The 19,701-nt window shown below is 28.7% G+C and overlaps 4 protein-coding genes across 9 annotated transcripts; 2 read left to right on the forward strand and 2 right to left on the reverse strand.

Moving 5' to 3' along the window:
- Positions 1-437: 437 nt before the first annotated feature.
- LOC126871188 (uncharacterized) lies at positions 438-9,992 on the reverse strand. The gene is made up of 11 exons (XM_050629692.1): positions 9,857-9,992; positions 9,190-9,289; positions 6,299-6,867; positions 5,271-6,151; positions 4,994-5,160; positions 4,742-4,915; positions 4,349-4,660; positions 4,130-4,280; positions 3,601-3,731; positions 2,186-2,803; positions 438-1,108 (listed from the first exon to the last, which is right to left on the reverse strand). The coding sequence occupies exons 1-11, from the start codon at positions 9,865-9,867 to the stop codon at positions 935-937; spliced, it is 3,288 nt and encodes a 1,095-aa protein (XP_050485649.1). The 5' UTR covers positions 9,868-9,992; the 3' UTR covers positions 438-934.
- LOC126871221 (tRNA N6-adenosine threonylcarbamoyltransferase, mitochondrial) lies at positions 9,992-12,263 on the forward strand. 3 transcript variants are annotated; one of them, XM_050629804.1, is made up of 6 exons: positions 9,992-10,106; positions 10,495-10,594; positions 10,672-10,953; positions 11,034-11,162; positions 11,308-11,664; positions 11,746-12,263. In XM_050629804.1, exons 3-6 carry the CDS (start codon positions 10,684-10,686, stop codon positions 12,049-12,051), a joined length of 1,062 nt encoding a protein of 353 aa, XP_050485761.1. In that variant the 5' UTR covers positions 9,992-10,106; positions 10,495-10,594; positions 10,672-10,683; the 3' UTR covers positions 12,052-12,263. The 3 variants fall into 3 exon arrangements, with proteins under 3 accessions (XP_050485761.1, XP_050485758.1, XP_050485760.1); XM_050629801.1 differs by having other exon boundaries at positions 9,996-10,594; positions 10,695-10,953; XM_050629803.1 differs by having other exon boundaries at positions 9,997-10,594.
- On the reverse strand, positions 12,048-13,977 carry LOC126871226 (GTP-binding protein 10 homolog). Of its 2 annotated transcripts, none has more exons than XM_050629818.1 (4): positions 13,648-13,977; positions 13,228-13,475; positions 12,937-13,155; positions 12,048-12,852 (listed from the first exon to the last, which is right to left on the reverse strand). In XM_050629818.1, the coding sequence occupies exons 2-4, from the start codon at positions 13,352-13,354 to the stop codon at positions 12,245-12,247; spliced, it is 954 nt and encodes a 317-aa protein (XP_050485775.1). In that variant the 5' UTR covers positions 13,355-13,475; positions 13,648-13,977; the 3' UTR covers positions 12,048-12,244. The 2 variants fall into 2 exon arrangements, with proteins under 2 accessions (XP_050485775.1, XP_050485774.1); XM_050629817.1 differs by having other exon boundaries at positions 13,228-13,531.
- Positions 13,978-14,102: 125 nt separating this feature from the next.
- Positions 14,103-18,958, forward strand: LOC126871194 (transcription elongation factor B polypeptide 3). 3 transcript variants are annotated; one of them, XM_050629708.1, is made up of 11 exons: positions 14,103-14,270; positions 14,588-14,856; positions 15,115-15,413; positions 15,555-16,064; positions 16,320-16,489; positions 16,588-16,757; positions 16,842-16,933; positions 17,025-17,224; positions 17,316-17,595; positions 18,366-18,466; positions 18,527-18,958. In XM_050629708.1, the coding sequence occupies exons 1-10, from the start codon at positions 14,202-14,204 to the stop codon at positions 18,431-18,433; spliced, it is 2,127 nt and encodes a 708-aa protein (XP_050485665.1). In that variant the 5' UTR covers positions 14,103-14,201; the 3' UTR covers positions 18,434-18,466; positions 18,527-18,958. The 3 variants fall into 3 exon arrangements, with proteins under 3 accessions (XP_050485665.1, XP_050485663.1, XP_050485664.1); XM_050629706.1 differs by having other exon boundaries at positions 15,115-16,064; XM_050629707.1 differs by having other exon boundaries at positions 15,115-16,064; positions 18,547-18,958.
- The last annotated feature ends 743 nt before the right edge of the window (positions 18,959-19,701 follow it).

Below are 19,701 nucleotides of genomic sequence, written 5' to 3' on the forward strand. Positions count from 1 at the left end.
ATTTCGTATTTCGTACATATTAACAAGTATTAAAGAAATAAAGTTATATATTCTATTTATGATAATGTACTTTTTGCAATGTATTGAATAAATACTTTCGACTTAATTTTTTAAAAGTATTTATTATAGAGAGGTATGTCATATATTTTTTATATTATCACACTGTAAATTAGTATAATGATATTTGTAATAAAACATCTATCTACTAATTTACATAGTATAGATTATATCAAGCATGAAAAATATGATGGGTTCATTGATACTTTACAATTATTTTAACTGTCTGATATATGCATAATTTAAGCATGTCATTGATTAATATTGTAACACATTGTAATTGTATTCTATAACCTAATTTACTTTTAATTTTTATAGCAAATATGAATAAATATATGCATAAGTGTAACATCACTCTAAGATAACCTTCAACAAACACATACATTGTAGTGGTTTGAATGGTTTTAATTTAAAATACTATACAACGTAGATATAATTTATGTGTTTTATGTAATGATACATGTATATTCTTGCATTTAAAATTACAAATTTTCGAGATTAACATATATGCTGTGTAATAAATGATAGCCGTTAAATGCACAATATATTATTAGATACTACCGTGTATATTTTTATATGAAATATACATTTCATATTTGACATATGTACAAATTAAATGGTCAAGTTTATTCACTTCATTTGTAAAGATATATTATACAGTTTATTTGCAGCCGAAAATGTTTTTTTTTCTAATTCCTGGACGAAACATACTTTAAATAAAATGTATGTAAAATACGAAATGCGTTTATTCATATATAGGCTGCTTCGGTAAAATAAAATATCGTTGCTTGTATAAACGTAAATATGAATGTACTTATATACTTCTTCTCTCTTTTTTTATCGTAATACACTAGATTAAATATGTTCAATATATCTCTTAAGAAACTTTTATAACTGTGGTAGTGGTCTTAGTTCCGCTTGATTGCGGCACAAGGCGAACGGTTATCAGCGAAAGGTCAAGCATTTTACGCTGGTATTTCTTGTGAAACACCATAGCAGCAGACTGCGTCTTAAACACAATCGTTGCGCTGCGCTCACCCATTTGTATGCTCTATAACACGAATAATATAAACAGATAATTATTAAATTGTTGAATTAAAGAAACTAATATGTATTTTAAAAAGGTTGCGTATTTTCAACTTGTTACAAAAACTTATTGAAATCATAATAATAAATTGCATAACAGATATATGATTCTAACGTATAAAGTATTATAATAATTAAAATAAACGTTTTTTGTATATATACATATATACATAATAAACAAGGTATATCAAGATAGATTTAAGCAAAATATTATCAAACAATATATTGCTAAATATATAGCTATATTCTTTTATTATATTGTTTATTGTATAGTTTTATATGAACTATAGTCATTATTTATAAATATGATCTAAACTTTTAGGTTAATGTAAGATATTCTTCAAAATAAATCTGCCAATTACATGTTAATATAATATTGTATCTATATTCATGTATATATATTAAGGAAAGTAATACAATACTGTAGTTATCAAATGCTTGTTTTTATTTTGTTATAAAGAAGAGTATTATCAAATATTGAATGAATACGAAACAATATTGGGATAATGATTTTTAAACAACTACAACAATATGAATTTGTCAGTTGTAAAACAAATTTATATACCTCAATGAAAAAAATACCCAAAAAGGTAAGAAACAATGTAAGGTTTCGAATAGTATTACAAACTAATAATAACTTCTCCCCAAACAAAGAAAAAGGAAAAAAAACGCAATTATTAGTATTACTATTGACACAAATGTAATATGTGGGATATTGTCAGAAACCTTAATTAACATAATCCGTAATTACATAAATCTTAATTGAAATCATTCTCAAAATAATCATAATTAAAATACTAAAAAAAAAACAGAAAAAAAAGGAGAAAAAAAGAAAAAACCCACAAAAGAAACAAACATGCTTGAAGAAGAAAAGATTGGCATTGTATATCATTATAAAAAAAAAAAAAAAGAAAAAAAGAAAAAGAAACGACCACAAAAGAAACTGGACTTATGGTTTCTAAAGGTAAAGTATATGAAAAAAGGATCCATGAATTTGCAACGAAAATTCAAGTCTTAAATGTTTTCATGCAAAGATAGTCACCTCAATTGTTCCGATGCCTTGGCACATTCGTCTAATTTGCGCTTCGGACGTGCTTGCTGCTAAATTCTCTACCTTTACAGTATTTGTTTTTATTTCCGGTATTTTTTTCTGTTGTATAGGAGATTTTTGTAGTACAACTCTTTGGTTAGTTTGTGTATTAACAACAACCTTTTTCGCATTGGTATTCGTTACTTCTTGTACATTAATCACAGTTTTTTGAAGATTTCCTGGTGATTTTTGTTTAACAATTCTTTGTGAAGTACCAACAACTTTCTGTCCTATATTTGCTAATTTTCTTAAAACATCAGCTTGATTTTGACCAATTCTTTGAGTTGGACATTGAGCAACATTAACTAACTTGTTTTGCATCAACAGTTGACCTTTCTGCAAATTTGATACTGTTTTTTGTATAGTAGTGGCAACCTTTTGTGTATTTAATAATGGTTTCTGAATTACAATTCTTCGTGTTCCAGATTGGGAATTTAATACTTTTGTATGTTCACTTCCTTGATTAATCGTATGTCCAGAATTACTGTCTTTTGTAGAATCTATAGAGTCATTGGGTTGTATAGTTTGTATTGTCCTGACAATTCGTATACATGATGATTTCTCTGCAACCTATAACAAAAATAGTCGTAAAAGATAGCATGCCGTGTAAAAAAGTATAAGAAAGAATAATAATATTTGAGTTACTAATTTCAATATAAAAAGTTCATTAAAAAGATCAAGATTTTGCTTCAAAAATTACAATAAATGAAAAAGAGTTGATAAAACATTTTAATATAGAATAATCTTAATAAAAGTTTGGAGGAAATTAAATAGAACAAAAAGTATTTAAAAATGTATTTTATTAGAACACGAGTAAAAAATATACAGAAAGTCTGATAGACCTATATATATATATAATTTATATATATATATATATATATATATATATAAATAATATATCTTTTTATTTAATGATATATTATTTGAGATATGTAAGTTATCGTTCAAGTAGAAATAAATATTTACAAATGGTATAATTCTCACAAATAAATAAAAACTGCAACAATGTGTTTTAGTAAATAAAAAAAATTGTTAATTTCCTAGATATTGCAGCACCTATTTCTATACCTATAATATTTATATACAATATATTTGAATCTTTCTCTTTTTCATTTTAGTATAATACAAACAAATAAAATTTTATCAGACATGATCACATTTTATACAATTTATTTGCTTGAGCATTAAGCACGAATTGCTTATAAAAAATATCATAATAAGAAAAACCGTTAATTACTCTCACTGTTTTACAAGCATGTATATCAAAGAAAGGAAAAAAAGAAGTAAAAAAGAGAAAAAAAGGGAAATATTAATTTCATGTTTTGTGTACAGACAATTAGGAAAGCATGGCATCTTTAGTCATATACCTCTGTAGATTGTGTATTGGTAGGACGAGCACGTCCTCTTCCAGTATTGGTATGTCCTTTGTTTGTGGATGCATCTTTTACTACTCCCATAAGTGCTGATACAGGTTTTGCGTCTTGTATATTTTCATTTACTAGGAAGTGAAATTATTCATTACACACACAATTATATTCATTTTAAATTGTTGCCATTATTATTATTATATATAATTATTTACACAATATATTATAGTTATTTCTTAAACGAAATATCATGTTATAACTGAAATATTATAGCTTATTAAATAAATGCTTAATTATGATAATAGAAGAAAAAGAATGAAATAATTTTTAACAAATATTCTGCATACTTTGATAAAGAAATGGTAACTCTCTTAAATAATAAAATAAAAAAATAAAATAAAAAAAATATATTACTAAAAAAACTCAACTTTAACATTGCCTTTGAAAACGTATCCATTGTACTCAAGCAATTAATTACTAAACCATTTGTGTATATCTGATTTATATAATGAAATGTTATTATACATACATGTATTTTCGTTTTTAGTTTCATCATTTTGTTTCTCCATTGCAGCCATTTTTCGTCGATTTTCCTTCTCCCGCAAGATCTTTTCTCTAAGCCGTTTCTGTTCTTCCATCTTTTTTCTATATTCCTGCATTTCTGGGTCGTTTTCTTCATCCTATAAAAATTTATTTTGGAGGAATATGCAATGCGTGGGAAGGAAATAAAATATGAATGTGTATATACCTTTTTGTCATTATTCGTATTGTTTAACATATCCACTGTTCGTACTTCTTGAAGATTTCTGTTGCTAACCTTTATTCGTTTTGGGCTCAAATCACGTAAAGGTCTGTCTACAGAGTTGGGAACTCTTTTTTGTGGCAATCTAGTTCTTATCGAAGTATTCACTGGTCTGCTACTAGACTTCTGCACATGATTTTGATCATAATTCTCACGATACGCGGTTGACGAGCAAACCTTACCCTTCGAAACATGATCGTTTCTGGTTCTCGACGACAAATCTTTATCGCGATAATTTTGATGGATTCCTCTGTGATCCTGGGGATGAGCATTGTTTTTAAAAACTAGATTATATTCTTCACGCTTAATATGCTTGCTACCAATTCGTACGCCACCAACCTGTGGATAATTATTTTTTTGATCCCCTTGATCCGATTTATATTTCGAACTGGATTCATAGCTATCATCTCGCAAGTAACTACTTTCTAAAGGATACTGTTTATTCTGAGTTCCAGTTTGATTTTTCTGCGGCTTATTTTCTTGCCATACATCAGAAAAGTATGCATAAGGATCCTGTGAAAATTCGTATAATTATAATTTCCTGTAAAATCTTGTTACATCTTAGATTGGTCAATATCACGTGATACATACGTCGCTTTTATTTTGTTGATAATTTTGTTGATAATGTGGCGGTTCTTGTTGGGTTTGATTATACGAACTTTGATTCTGATATGGGACAGCGAGTTGTGAGAATTGGCCAGTAGGAACTTGAGATGATAAATTAGGTGTTTGCTGACTGGAATCCCATGCGAGTCTTGCTGTTTGCGAATCAAACCAGAAGGAATCATAAGTAAGAGGAATTAATATGAAATTATAGGGAACTGATAAAAGTTAAAAAAAAAGTCGATAATCACTTGAAAGAACTTACCATCGTTTGTCGACTGAACGGCTCCTCGAAAGTGAGGATTGATTAAAATCTTGTGCCCTGGAGGTAAAGGTACATTGGGTACATTGGAAGTGGATTGTTGCGGTACAGGTAACGTATTAGTATTAAATTGACTGGTAGGTACTTGATCGGAATATCCGGACCTCGAATCGTAAATGGATCGGTTTTCAAATTGAGCTGCTTCTTGAAAAGGTGGTCTATTCTCGAAAGGTGGTTGATTTGGTATTTGATTGACGTTAGGATGATTAATAAGTGGCCCTTGGGAAGAAGCTTGACGTGAATATCCTTGCATAGGTAACGGTTGACTGCCCTGTAACAATGGCGCGGTCGATGTTCCAGGTACGACTGAATTCAGATTTCCAAGAAGCGTTCCTCCAGGATTCCCTTGCAACAATGGACCTTGATTGTTTTGCATCAGCCGAGCTTGATTATCTTGCATAAGAGAAGCTGAGTTTTGAAACGGGGCTGTACTCGCACCAACTGGCGCCGGTTGAATTTGGACATAAGGTGGTTGATTCGATGGATGGCTGTAAGGCGGTCCTTGAAGAGATCCTGACAAGCCACCTCGAGGTCCGTAATCTAATCTTGTCCCGATTGTTCTAGGAGCCACTTGATTTTGAAATTGATTAGGATTGAATTGTGGTCTATTATCTACAAAATGCGATGGGCCTTGGAGCGAACCGTTTGGAGAATAATGCTGGAAGGGTTGTACTTGAGAATTTTGTTGCTGGTAAACAATCTGTTGTTGGTTTTGCATATTGTTTGGTACTCCGAGGAAAAAGAGTGGCCAGGTCTCGAGTAAAGGTGGCCTGCATACTGGTGGTGGTTGATTATCGAAGTTTGCGTTGCGTGCATTACCGAACCTGGCCAATCACATTTTACAAACAATTATACACTCTAATAGGTATTTTAATATTCTAATATTATACATGTGTACACACAAACGCGTATATATAATACCATAAATAGATAAGGACAGAGATCTTAAGAATTGCAACAATTGCACATACCTTGGATTAAAATTTCCCGAATTTTGTGTATTAAATCTTCCACCGCGATTTCCTCTTGTACTTCGACCTCTTCCACGGCCTCTAGATGCTAGCTTGGATGGTTCAGATGTTACCACGTTCTCCAAAGTATCCGGTATATGGTTATTCATTTTCGAAGAAACAATAGTTCTTTCATTTTGAAATCTGTTCCTCCTTTCTTTAGCTTCTTCGCATTCGTCATCTTCCAATCCTTGTCCATTCCCAGAGTAGACTTTTGCATTTTTCTGCAACTTCTCTCGTAGATCTCCCTTTTCGATATTATTCGAAGTATTAATGTTATCAATTGTAGAAAATTCATCGTTTTGTCGGGTTTGTTCGCTTTTATATTCATTAATTTCATCTTGTTCGTAATACTTCGATTGAGCCTCTAGCTGATTTCCGTCGTCGTAAAAATCATTGTCGTTGCTTCTATCAGTTTTGCTCCTACTAAACTCTATGTTTTCATCTTCACCATCTAAGTCATCAAGCGCGTCGGTTACTCCTAAGTCCAGTACATCATCTGTTTCCTCTTCTCCCTTATAGCTATTCTGCTGCTCAGGGAATTAAATTGCCAAATATTTGTAATGAAAATATAATATTTAGCCGTGGTCGTTACAATCTACTCTTAATTAACTATATGTTTATCAATTTATAAGAAGTTACTCTTCCATGATTAAAACGAAGGTACCGCATTTGAGAATTCTCGCACCATTCTTTCCTCCTATTTCTATCAATTTTCCTTCCTTCTCATCGAATCTCTTAATTATTATCAGCCGCTAATAATAAGATTTATACGGCAAAAAATTTAATCGCAAGTTTCTCGACAAAACTTACTGTTAGGTACTATTATAATTCATGCAAATGAATATTACCGTAACAGTCAATTAGAATAATAAAATATTTTCTCAATAAAAGCGATAGCATATTTGATACTTCGCAATACGGAATTGTTATAAATATATATTATACAATATGTTACAATTCAAGGCAGCAGCAGCATGATATATTGCAGTTCAACAATATGTTTTCTTATTATGTTCGATTGTATTGCATATATTTTGGACAAATTGCATTAAGAATCATTGAGTTTCTATTTCAATTTTTTGAATATTTCATACTGCTTTTTAATGAAAAGGAAATAGATACATGACTTGAAATGTTATACAAGTTGATATGATATCCAAAGATATAAAGTATGTACGATGTATTGTTACAGTCGCTCAAAAGAACGAACGATATTACCTTCTTACAATACCATTGTATCACAACAATCAGACTCGATATCTCTTTTCCATAACATTTGAATGTTTTAATGAAAGAATTCATCATATATAGATTTCATCGAATCAAATATCTCTTTTCAATCTTTCATACATCTTACAAAATAATAATTGCGTAATTACATTTAATTTTCTAAAAATCTGAACAAGATGTGATTTCCATTTGTAATGAAATGAAATGTAATTGTGTGGACTAACTTTTTAAACACACTTTAAGAAAACTTATATAAACATGTATATTATAAACATTCATATATCTTTTATACATAAAAACTTTCATTAAAACACACAATTTTCATGACATCTTTGAGTATATTATTTGTAGTAATTGCACTATAAATCACAAAATTTAATAGTGCTTTCAATTGTAATTTGTTGAGAGGCTACGAATAGCACATTAACAAACTTGTGTAATCGTACTGCTTCAATTACCATTAACATTTATTCTGCTTACAATATCTAATAGTTGTGCTTTTTTAACAAACAGGGAAAAGGAAACATAATAAGTACAAATAACATAATAAATTAGGAAATATCATTACGTACAAGTTCTTACTATTTATTATACATATACAGAGTTTTATCGGCACTAATAAAAGTAATTATGAAATTTTAAATAATAAGGAAAATACGGAAAGCAATTATAGTACAAAAGATAGAAATTGCTACAACAAATAATATTATGATATATGAATACAAAGAATAAAAATCAATCGTTTATCTTTCATTTTCCCTGCATAAATTTTTACTAAATATGTTATGGATGAGTTTTACATGTTCCATGCTTCATTTTCACATCCTTTGTATATTATAATAATGTTGAGAAATCTCGTAATAAATTTTATAAGTCAACAATTAATATGAAGCATTTGCATAAAATACAAAATTTTCGCCTACGCAAAAATGTATTATAATTTTTGTGCATTTGCTTTAAACTTTGAATACAATCTCATACGCATATAATAAGCACATAATATTTTCGCTCACAATTTAAGTAAAATGCTTATTTCACCCTGAAAAATTTCAAAATATTCAAATAGAACATATCTTTGTTTAATCATTTATAAAGTGATTCTATACATGAATTAATGATAAATATCTTGTGTCTAGGATAGTATCATCATACAATGAAGAATATGTAATTTGAAATTATGATTTTAGATTTGTTCATCCTAGTCATAATACACAAAATAAATCAGATATAACTAAATGAAGTCCTTCTTGCTTGCTGAAATATATCGTTTATAAAACACATGAAAACAAAATTATATCAAAATTAATCTGTTTGTATTAAATAATTAATTATTTTTGACAAAGTTCAGAAGAATTATTAGAAAATTCATAGAGAGTAACTTTATATGTGCAACTACTATTTCATACTATAATTTTTAAGATCGCCTTGATTAATAATCGTAATATGTTGATTTGTCATTACATTAACAAATAGAGTACAAAATTCTTAATTTTCTAACTGTAATATATATTTTTTAATATAATTGTTATTAGACATGAACATTATATTGTATCATATGATGCATTATAATGAACCAATTTTTATTTAACAACAAAATAATGGTCCAGCAATATGCTCACCCTCTCCACTTCATAGTCGTCTGCTAAAAGAGCCTCTTCTTCATCATTGCCTAGATCATATTCTTCATCTCCAAGATCTTCGTCCAATAGGGTATCATCACTAAACAAGTAAAAGCTTAAATAAAAATAGGTACAGCGGTCATCAAGTTAAAAATCTCTTTTAAATATATTTAACATATTTTTATATTATTAAAATATGTTTTTTCAATTAACATACAGATACAATAAATTCGTGTTAAAATATGATAATAAAATATAATAAGAAATTCACTAAACTTGTGGAAATCAATTATATACAACAAAAAGTAATCAAAACCATGTTTATTAAAGTAGCCATTAGTACACAATAAAAACAGATATTATTTTTATGGTTATCATACTTCTTTGATATCCTGCAAATACAATCACTGTATTTTACGAAATGAATTTTAATTGCAAAACCAGTAAATGAATAATTCACAAAAAGATAGAATACAATGGATGATGGAAAAAACACAATGTACGTCACTATTAACAATGATTATAACTCTAACCTCAAATTAAACATAGCTATACGGAAGAAATAACAGATTTATAATTGTATATAAAATAATTCTGAGGTTAAATCGAATAGTAAAATTATATCAGAACATTAATTTTCTGTAATGGAAAAATAAATATCTCTTACTGTTCCGACATTGTACATCCACTTTCTGATACTTGAAGGAAAATCTGCAAACTGTGATGGCACCGAGACCCGAGATAACGAGCGTTGCGTAGCTCACATCGATTGTTACTTTCGAGGTATCAACTTCCTATATCGAAATCTCGAAATAATATCGAATACAATATCATAACAAATATAGTAATGGCACATATTATTCCTGCCCTTGCATATTGCATTAATTTCATACACTACATAAAATAAACAAAATTGAGTAAAGTACCACATATAAATCATTAATTTAATTATTAGCATTTTAATGGGCTAATACTATTATGTTTGATACGGTTATGTTTGAATTTGTGCATAAGTGCAAATGCAAATAACTTAAGTACACAATATAATTTTAACATGTCTATATATGTATATATACTCATACATGTATATACACAATATATGTCCACATATATTATAATGTTCTAAATATAAATGAAAAGAGTTCATGTTTAATTTAAAATTGGGAATGGCATATAATACAGGCTTATTGTTTCACAAATACTTATATAAACATTCTACAAATAATGTTAAATTTTCATATTTACATAAACGTAATTTAAAGTTAGTACAGAACTTTTTCCACAGCAAGCCTACTATAATTTTAGGAATAGAATCTAGCTGTGATGACACAGCTTGTGGAATTGTTGATAGTAAAGGACAAATTTTAGGTGAAGCAATTAGTTCTCAATATCTGACACATTTGAAGTAATTAAAAAATTTTGTTAATAATTTTTCTTATAATGCTTATATAATATATTATAGAATCTTTTAAGATGATTTAGAATATAACTTTGATGTTTTCTAGTCTTGGAGGAATAATTCCATCAGTTGCAAGAGTATTACATAAAAACAATATTACAAAAACTTGTGAGAATGCATTAAGAGCTGCAAATCTAACGTTAAAAGATATTGATGCAATAGCTACAACTGTAAAACCTGGTCTTCCTATGTCTCTTAGAGTTGGAACACAATTTGGGAAATATCTAGCACAGATTGGGAAAAAACCTCTTATACCAATACATCACATGGAAGCTCATGCTTTAACAGCAAGAATGAGCAGAGAGGTCTTTTTATAAAATGTTCATATTTAATATATTATAAAATTTGATTAATAAGGAAGATATAAACTAACTTTTAATTACAGATTAATTTCCCATATCTTATTTTATTAGTTTCTGGGGCCCATTGTTTACTAGCAATTGTTGATAATGTAAATAAATTTTATTTACTTGGTACTTCTGTCAATAATGCACCTGGGGAGATGTTTGATAAGGTAATCATTGCATTGTTGATATCATCTCTTTTTTAACTATCATAATTTTGTTTACATATTTTTTAATACATTTTTAATTCACATAACTTAGATGAGAAATAGTAAATGGATTAAATTAAATTACTCTATAAGTTTACATTTATAGGTTGCACGAAGACTCAAATTAAAAAATATTCCAGAATTTAGAACTTTAAATGGAGGCCTAGCTATAGAAATTGCAGCAAATAAAGCATCAAACACTGAGCAGTTTTTTTTTCCACCTGTAATGACAGGATACAGTGATTGTAATTTTAGTTTTTCTTCATTCTTAACTCTTTGTAGCAAGTACATTGAATTAGAAGAAAGAAAACATAACATAGTGGGTGATGCAGTGATTCCTGATGCATATAATTTATGTGCAGCACTTCAATTAGCTACAGTGACACATATTTGTCATAGGACTCAACGAGCAATGGAATTTGTTAATAAAATGTCATTATTTCCTAAAAATAAACGAACATTGGTACGTTAAAAGTATGAAGAACACTGCCTTAATTTGATATATATGTGTGTTCAATATATATTGCTTATTTTTAACGAACAGGTTGTATCTGGAGGAGTAGCATGTAATAATTTCCTAGCTGAAGCATTGAATATTGTGAGTACGGAATTAGGTTATAGCTTTATAAGAACTCCACCTAAATTATGCACTGATAATGGGACGATGATAGCATGGAATGGAATAGAAAAATGGATTGCAGATGTAGACATCATCAGAAATCCAAACGAAATTGAAAAAATCGAAATAGAAAAGACGGCCCCACTTGGAGAAAATTGGATTAAAAAAGTAGAAGCAGTAAAATTAAAGTGTAAATGGGTAAAAATAAAGGAAAAACTTCTAAACAATTAAAAGAATAAAATGTCAAATACATATATTGTTATGTTGCAAAGGCTATTAATTACAAGGTTGTTACTTTTTCATTTCTGTATATACTGTTTTTAAAAAAATATGTTTTTGTTTTGATTATACAGTGTTTCAGTATGGATAGGTTGTACTACCCGTAACGAAACACCGTGTAATTCGTTTAAATAAATATGATAAGTTATAAGAGTGTCGGCGCATATTGCTGCATTTGTTTTTTTAACTTTGTACGTAAACAATCTTCATTTGAATCCATGTCTTGAACGGAAATTTTTGCTTCTTCATATTTATCAATAATATGCCTAATCTTTGTTTTAATTTCACGTATCTCATCTGCATTTTGTAAAATTAGAGATGTTGTTATAATATCATCAAATTGCAATACTCTTTTTGGTTGAATTGATTCATCAAATTCTGAGAGAAATTCTGATAAATTATTTAATTTTAGTTTAATTTCATTATAGATTTCATTTGCTCCATTTGTATCCATTTTATTTACTATAATCATTGTAGGTCTATCTAGCAAATCAGGATTATAAAGTTCAATTTCCTTATTTAATAAGAGCACAGTTTCTAGGCAAGATCTATGTTTATGTCTTATAGAAAATTTACATCCCTGAATGTCTACAATAAAGAGCAGTAATTTTGTTCTTTCTATGTGTTTTAAGAATCTATGACCCATTCCTTTATTAATATGTGCACCTTCAATTAAACCTGGTAAATCTGCAACTGAAATCTCTCTGTGATCTTTATACTTTATAATACCTATTTGTGGTTTTATAGTTGTAACTGAAAAAAACCATAATAAGTAAGAAAAAATAGTATACATTTAACTAGTAAAAAAATAATGTGTTTTATACACAATAAACTTACATGGATAATCTGCAATCTTTGATTTAGCTTTTGAGATTGCATTTAGAAATGTACTTTTCCCTGCATTTGGAAAACCTATCAAACCAACATCGGCAAGTAACTGAAGATCAAGAACTATAGTGCGACTTTGACCTTTAAGACCACAATAGCCTGTCCTTTCACATCCCCCTATTCCACCTGTAGCAACTACCAATTTTGTATCCTTTGAATTCATTGTACCTATATTTTAACAAATAGATATCATAAACAATCAAGAATAATTATTGTTATTTATTATTACATGTACATTACCAAGTTTAATGCGATTTTGATCATAAACGGTGATACCAATTGGAACCCTTATATTTAAGTCTGTTCCAGGTATTCCAATGAGCCCCTTTTTGCTACTATCGCCTCCTGTTCCTGCTTTCAATTTCATATTTTCTAGTTTGTATTTAACATTTCGTAATGTTAATCTTTCTTTTGAGACAAGACATACGTTTCCTCCTGCTCCGCCTATTCCACCATAAGCAGGTAATCCAGAACCGCCGGTGCCTCCACTTACGTGAATACGCAAACTGTCAATTATGCCTTGTCGCATATATTTCCTTGGTAACTAAATAATTAATCCATAAATCCTTAATCTACATATTTGTAAACTATGTTGTCTCTACTCTATTACTATACTAATTGAATGAAAAAGGAATATTAAATATGTTAAGATTAGATTACCTTTGCTGCACAATATAAAACTCGTGTTAATACAACCATTCTTTTTTTATAAAAAGTATATATATACTGTATTTGTTTATGTACATATAAGATTAAATTCGGTTTGACTTTGCTTTTGGGGGATATAAAACCATTGATCTTTTCCTTGTCATTTAATAATTTTTAGCACGTAGAATCCAAAAATGCAAATCTTAACTTTAGAAATCCGGCAGTTTAAAAATTATGCATATCTAAAGTAGAACATTCATAACGTATTTTACAGGTTAGTATTATTATTATTGCTTAGTCCGTACCTCTCGGCTTTGGACTTTTCGGTTTTACATCTCTTATGTCTATTTCTCTTCTTATATATCTACCTCCCTCTCTTTTCCACTCTATTCTATATTTTATTGGTTAGTACAACGTCATATTGATTCTATCCATCATCTGATTGGTCTACACAGATGAGCATTGAACTGACTAACTGTATCGTATATTAGTTTGTGCTTCACTAGTAATCCATGAACAGATGGATTTTACCAGGCGACGCCAATTAGCAGCTGGGAGCCGCAATAATGTCTGTAGTGGATAAAATTAAACATTACCAGCGAAATATTGAAAAATGTGATGATAACGAGGATAGGGTATGTATTGTACGCTAATTTCTATATTCTTCATCGTATACGATGATGCAGTTTTATTAGTATCGTTGAATTATAACCTCATAATGAAATCCAAACACGATTCACATCAATTTTATTTCTATCAATTTTAGCATTTATATATTTGTATGGTATTGTTCTTATAATAAAAATTGTGCTAATTTTAAATTGCTTCATATATTATGGTCTTCACAGCTATAATATTTTTTTCCTGTTATATTTTATTTATAATTGTTTGACAGGATAGTAGGTCGTAATTAATGTATTGGCTATAATATATTATTTCAATTGTGTTACAGATACTTCATTGTATTTCAAAACTATCTAATCTGCCTGTAACGGTGCAGCATCTTCAAGAAACTGGTGTAGGACGCACAGTAAATGCTTTGAGGAAATATGATGGTGGTATAGGAGATGCTGCTAAGGCGCTTGTTGCAAAATGGAAAGCAATGGTTGCTAGTGAAGGAACTAGTGAAGGTGAAGATGAAGATGAAGCATGTGTTCCTGATGCACCTGAGAGCTACAGTGACAGTCGTGAGTCTCCAAAACCTGAGGAGAGTCCTGAAAGGTATGATAGAAAGAAATATGACTTTTATATAATCTTAATGTATGAAATAGATATGTTGTATATACAACATTATATATTGTAGCATGTAGTAGTTAAATGTTGAAATAAAATATAAAAATTCATTTTATAAGATGCAAGATATTTCTTACGATATTAAACATAATAATATCTTTTTCTTTCTAATGGTATTTTTATTTTATTTTATTTCATTTTATTTTATTAATTTTTAAGTAAATATGTATTTAACCAATTCTTCAGGCATAAAACTGAAGGAAGTGGAAAACATATTCATAGGCATAAGTCAGAAAAGAATGAAATGGCATGCAACAATAAATATACTTCTAAACATGAATCCAAATTGAAATCTGTTGAAGATCAGTCAATAAATAATAGTGATATTGCTAAAACTTCAAGTAGTGATCTAGAGAAACAAAAAAAGCATGATAAAACTAAACATAGCCATAAAAATGAATTGGGAAGTGATAAAAAATCTTCAAAGGATACTAAAAGTGCCTGTAAGAAAGATGAAACTCACAGTTGTAAACATCGTAGTCATAGTAAGTCTAATAACACAGAAAAACATTCTAATAGACATATGGATAGTAATAACTTACTCAAAAGTAGCGACGAGGCTCATAAACGCAAAAGTGATGATTCAAATATTATGAACAAAGAAAGTAAACGAAGGAAAATTTCAGATAGTGACAGTGATGAAAGTAAATCTCATGTATCCTATAATTCTGAAAAGCACAGTAGCAGTACCATATTAATTTCAGTTAAAATAAAAGAAGAGCCTAAGGATAAAGACACGTTAATTAGAACTGAAATTAAGCATGAAAAGAAAGACTCTCATGAGAAATCAAAGAGCACCTGTAGCAAATATCGGACTGATTCATCTAGTTGTAAATTAAAACAGAAATATAAAACTGATATACATACAAATCATAATAAAGATGAAACTAAACATAGTGATCAGCATTCTAATAAGGATTCTTCCAAATCAAAACATCACAGTTCCTCTTGTAAGAAACATCATAATAAAAGCAAAAATAGATGTAAGAAAAAAGAGCATAAGAATGAAAGAGACAAACATGAAAATAAAGACAATACAGATTCGAAGCATTTAAAACATGGATCAAAAGAATCGAAGGATTTGGTAAAAATGAAGCAAGAAATTAATGGAGACAAAGGAATAGATTGTCATTCAGGTTAGTTTATAAATATATTGTTTATAAATGTTTTTATTTAACATTACCAAAAAAAGACGAATCTTTTATATATAGTTTTTAATATGTATAATATTTTATATCTTTCACTGTTATATCCATTTTATAATTTTTTAAATATTCAGCAAATTAAGTACCGGTAAAATATTTATTTGTTTAATAAACTAGTTCTTTTATTTTATTATTTTAAATCATTATTTTTGAAAAGTGTTCTAAATAGTGTTTTTTTGTATACAGGTGCTAGCTTTGCAGAAGCATTGGGTATGTGTACAATGGCTCAGACATCCAGAAAACGTACTAACAACTCTCCAAATACAAGTACAGCAAAAATGTTCAAAGCAGAACAATCAACTGCAAGTAATAAAAAGATAGCAGCGAGAAGTGAATCAACAAGTGATACTTTACAGGTACTTTGTGCTATATAATTAATAACATTATATTACTTACATTACAGTATATAATATAGTAATATAAATATAAACATAATGCACATTTTCTATTATAGACACCATCTCTTTTAACAACAAATATAAAGTTAGAGCCATTAAGTGTAGACTTGGCATCTACATTACCAGAGATTAGCCCTAATTACAAGCCACTGCCATATATTAATCCTGTTTATCGCAAAGAAGAAGACAAAACTCTTACAGATGTAATGTATGTTAAAAATCAAAGGTATGTTTTGTATTACTATGAAGATATATACATATGAAAGCAATATGTTCATTTTTAATTTTAATTTTAATTTTAATTGCAAAGGACAAAAGTATATTCAGGAAATAAATCTGGTTATACAACAGTACCAACTTTGTTTGAGATATGTACAAGGGTATTGATAGAGAATATCGATGGTAGGTTACCTATGACTTATTTATGAAATGACGTATAGCGATCATTCTATAAAAATATTCTCTAAGTATTTCTTTCATTTGTTATATGTAGCACTTGAATTTACTGGTGGTGTGCCTTTTGATATTATAAAACCTGTTCTTGAACGTGCAACAGCAGATCAGTTATTTATGTTGGAACATTATAATCCCTATTTGGTTGAAGACACAGATAAATTATGGAAATATCACTGCAATCGCGAATTTAGAAATAAACAAAGAGAAGAAATGGAAACATGGCGCGAGATGTATATGGTAGGTAGATTTAAAACGAATAATTCTCCTTATTTGTAATATCTTAGTTTATTTCGTATTTATTATTTCATATTCTTTTATTATTTAATAGCGATGTTTAGACGAACGAGAAGCAAAATTGAAAACGCTTACAGCTAATATAAAACAATCAATAGACAAATCTGTACCAGTAAGATCCACTAAACTTGCATATGTAGATAATGTTGTTAAACCTCCAAGAAATGTTCTTAAAAAGCAAGCTAAATATGGCACTGCAAATTCTGTACCTAATACTGCATCTACTATAAAAAAGAAATTAATTAGTGGTGGAGGACCAACAGCTGCTACAAATATTTCTGTTCCATCACCACCTGTATCACGTACAAAACCATGTAAGTATTTTTATACACGATGATAAATTACTGACATATTTTATAAGATATTATGCATGTATATACGATGGAATATCCTGCATGGTTGAGGCATATAAAACAGACCAGCTGAATATCTCGGCTGCCCTTGGTGATAAAAAAAAATGCATCAGACTGAACTTGCTCAGCGTCGAGGGGTACATACTCTGATGTAAATAGCTGATGTAAATAATAAATAGATGATATAGATGATCGTGTAGATGGACACGTAAAGGACATATGGATGTTAATTTCGTTTTTTTGAATGGAATGATGTTTTCTACGTAACCATCTATAGAGCTTTTAAGACGCGTATAATGACCTGTGATTCAAGGTCATTGAAGATAGTTGAAGGTCAACTGATGACTATGACTATGAAAATAGTTTACTTTTAGGAAGTGATCGAACATTCCGGTGATTTATTTATCTAATAATACATTGCTAGTGCATTATTAAAAAGCTATTGATATCAGATTATGTACCCTTCGATGCCAAGCAAGTTTAATCTCATGCATTTTTTCCTATCATTAATAGCAGCTGAGATATCCAGATGGGGCTATTTCTATATGCATCACCTTGTGCACATTGCAATGATTTTAATTTTTAAAAATTTATTATCTCTCATAGTAAATGCGTAGAGAACTATTATTTAGCATATAAAATATAGAATTGAGTTTTGTTTTTTAGTAAAATAATGTTCGAAAATATTGTAATATTTTAACATAATTTCTTTTAATTGTTCATTGATATAGCAAAGAAAACAAAGGCACCACTAATGGCAAAAGCTTTACAGTTAATAAAGGGGCGATATAAACGGTAGTTCATAAGAAATTGATTAACATTCAACAATTTAGTAAGTCATATGTTATGTTACAATAGATGTTAAGTATAATATGTATAAATATTTTATAAGAATTTGTGTATTTCGAACAGAACATATTCATATGAAGTCCACATATTGCTTCAGGCATTCCGAGATTTACCAAATCGACTATGCCAAAATAATTGCCGAGTGCTTTTGTATCTACTATAAACATTATAATCGTTTCGTCATTATAATCGTTCAGTTTCGTCAGTTGTACAGTAGAAAAGCACAAGTGCTGAGATTTCTTGATAACGCGAAAATTCGAAACCTTTTGTTCCATAAAAATTGAAAATTGTAATATCTTTATAGAAAATTAATCAGTATAAATTGACAATGTCCAAAAAGGTATTATGACATTTAATATTTTTTATGTTTTGAGAGACACAAAAGATCAATTGAAAGGTTTTACGGGGACAAAAAATTTAATTTCGTTTAATGTATTTTATTAATAATGTTACTTAGAAATAAAATAAGAAATTGTTATTCATAAGAAAATGCAAAACTACATAAGTACATAATAAATATGTCCCATTTGTTGCTGTGATTCTCCAATTTTTTTAGATTACAATTGTAAATATTTTTTGCGTGATCTAGGATGATATACATATAACAGTTTAAATGAATATTTTAAGAAGGGGAATGAAATTACAGATAATTATCGATAGTGCTAAGAATGTATTGCGTATTTTACATTCTTCCATGAGCCACAATGAATTTGGAATATGTATTCGTGACAGGGAAGCTGTTGTAGACTTATACATATGTATGTATATGTATATGAAGTTAAAATATATTTATAAATAGTTAATGAAATATCTAATGCATTATAAAGTAATTTCATTATCGTGAAGGGAAAGAAATAAAACTATTAATTATACTTGGAAAATTGTAAGAACGAATTATTTTAATAATCAGAAGTAAACATAATCAGTTTATATCTATATTTAAAAGATCGCTAATGCATTTGATATGCTTGGAAATTTGAGGTTACAAAAAGGATTAAAAGCCTAGTTAGATCGATAAACAAACAAACATTAATACAGCGTATTAATATTTTTGTAAATGTTTATTTGAACAACAAATGGTGATCGAACATTCTACGATAATAATGTAATATTGTAATAATGTAACGAATTGTGATTTGTTATAGATATATGTAGCGCGAAACATTAATTTTTTTTTATAATTCCTATTATATAACATATAGATGATATAGTATTCAT

Source organism: Bombus huntii, chromosome 11 (genome assembly GCF_024542735.1).
Source record: "Bombus huntii isolate Logan2020A chromosome 11, iyBomHunt1.1, whole genome shotgun sequence".
Taxonomy (NCBI): Eukaryota; Metazoa; Arthropoda; class Insecta; order Hymenoptera; family Apidae; genus Bombus; species Bombus huntii.

Excerpts from the sequence above, each read along its gene's own strand:
- LOC126871188 (XM_050629692.1), bottom strand. Across the intron at positions 4,281-4,348 it reads ATACGAATAATGACAAAAAG|GATGAAGAAAACGACCCAGA; the intron begins GTATATACACAT and ends AAATTTTTATAG. Across the intron at positions 2,804-3,600 it reads CCAATACACAATCTACAGAG|GTTGCAGAGAAATCATCATG; the intron begins GTATATGACTAA and ends TTTTTGTTATAG.
- LOC126871221 (XM_050629801.1), top strand. The coding sequence starts at position 10,335 with ATGTTTAATTTAAAATTGGGAATGGCATATAATACAGGCTTATTGTTT. Across the intron at positions 10,595-10,694 it reads CAATATCTGACACATTTGAA|TCTTGGAGGAATAATTCCAT; the intron begins GTAATTAAAAAA and ends GATGTTTTCTAG. Across the intron at positions 11,163-11,307 it reads CTGGGGAGATGTTTGATAAG|GTTGCACGAAGACTCAAATT; the intron begins GTAATCATTGCA and ends TTACATTTATAG.
- LOC126871226 (XM_050629817.1), bottom strand. The coding sequence starts at position 13,686 with ATGGTTGTATTAACACGAGTTTTATATTGTGCAGCAAAG. Across the intron at positions 13,532-13,647 it reads TTTTATATTGTGCAGCAAAG|TTACCAAGGAAATATATGCG; the intron begins GTAATCTAATCT and ends TTAATTATTTAG. Across the intron at positions 13,156-13,227 it reads TCAAAATCGCATTAAACTTG|GTACAATGAATTCAAAGGAT; the intron begins GTAATGTACATG and ends GTTAAAATATAG.
- LOC126871194 (XM_050629706.1), top strand. The coding sequence starts at position 14,202 with ATGTCTGTAGTGGATAAAATTAAACATTACCAGCGAAATATTGAAAAA. Across the intron at positions 14,857-15,114 it reads CCTGAGGAGAGTCCTGAAAG|GCATAAAACTGAAGGAAGTG; the intron begins GTATGATAGAAA and ends CCAATTCTTCAG. Across the intron at positions 17,596-18,365 it reads TGTATCACGTACAAAACCAT|CAAAGAAAACAAAGGCACCA; the intron begins GTAAGTATTTTT and ends TCATTGATATAG.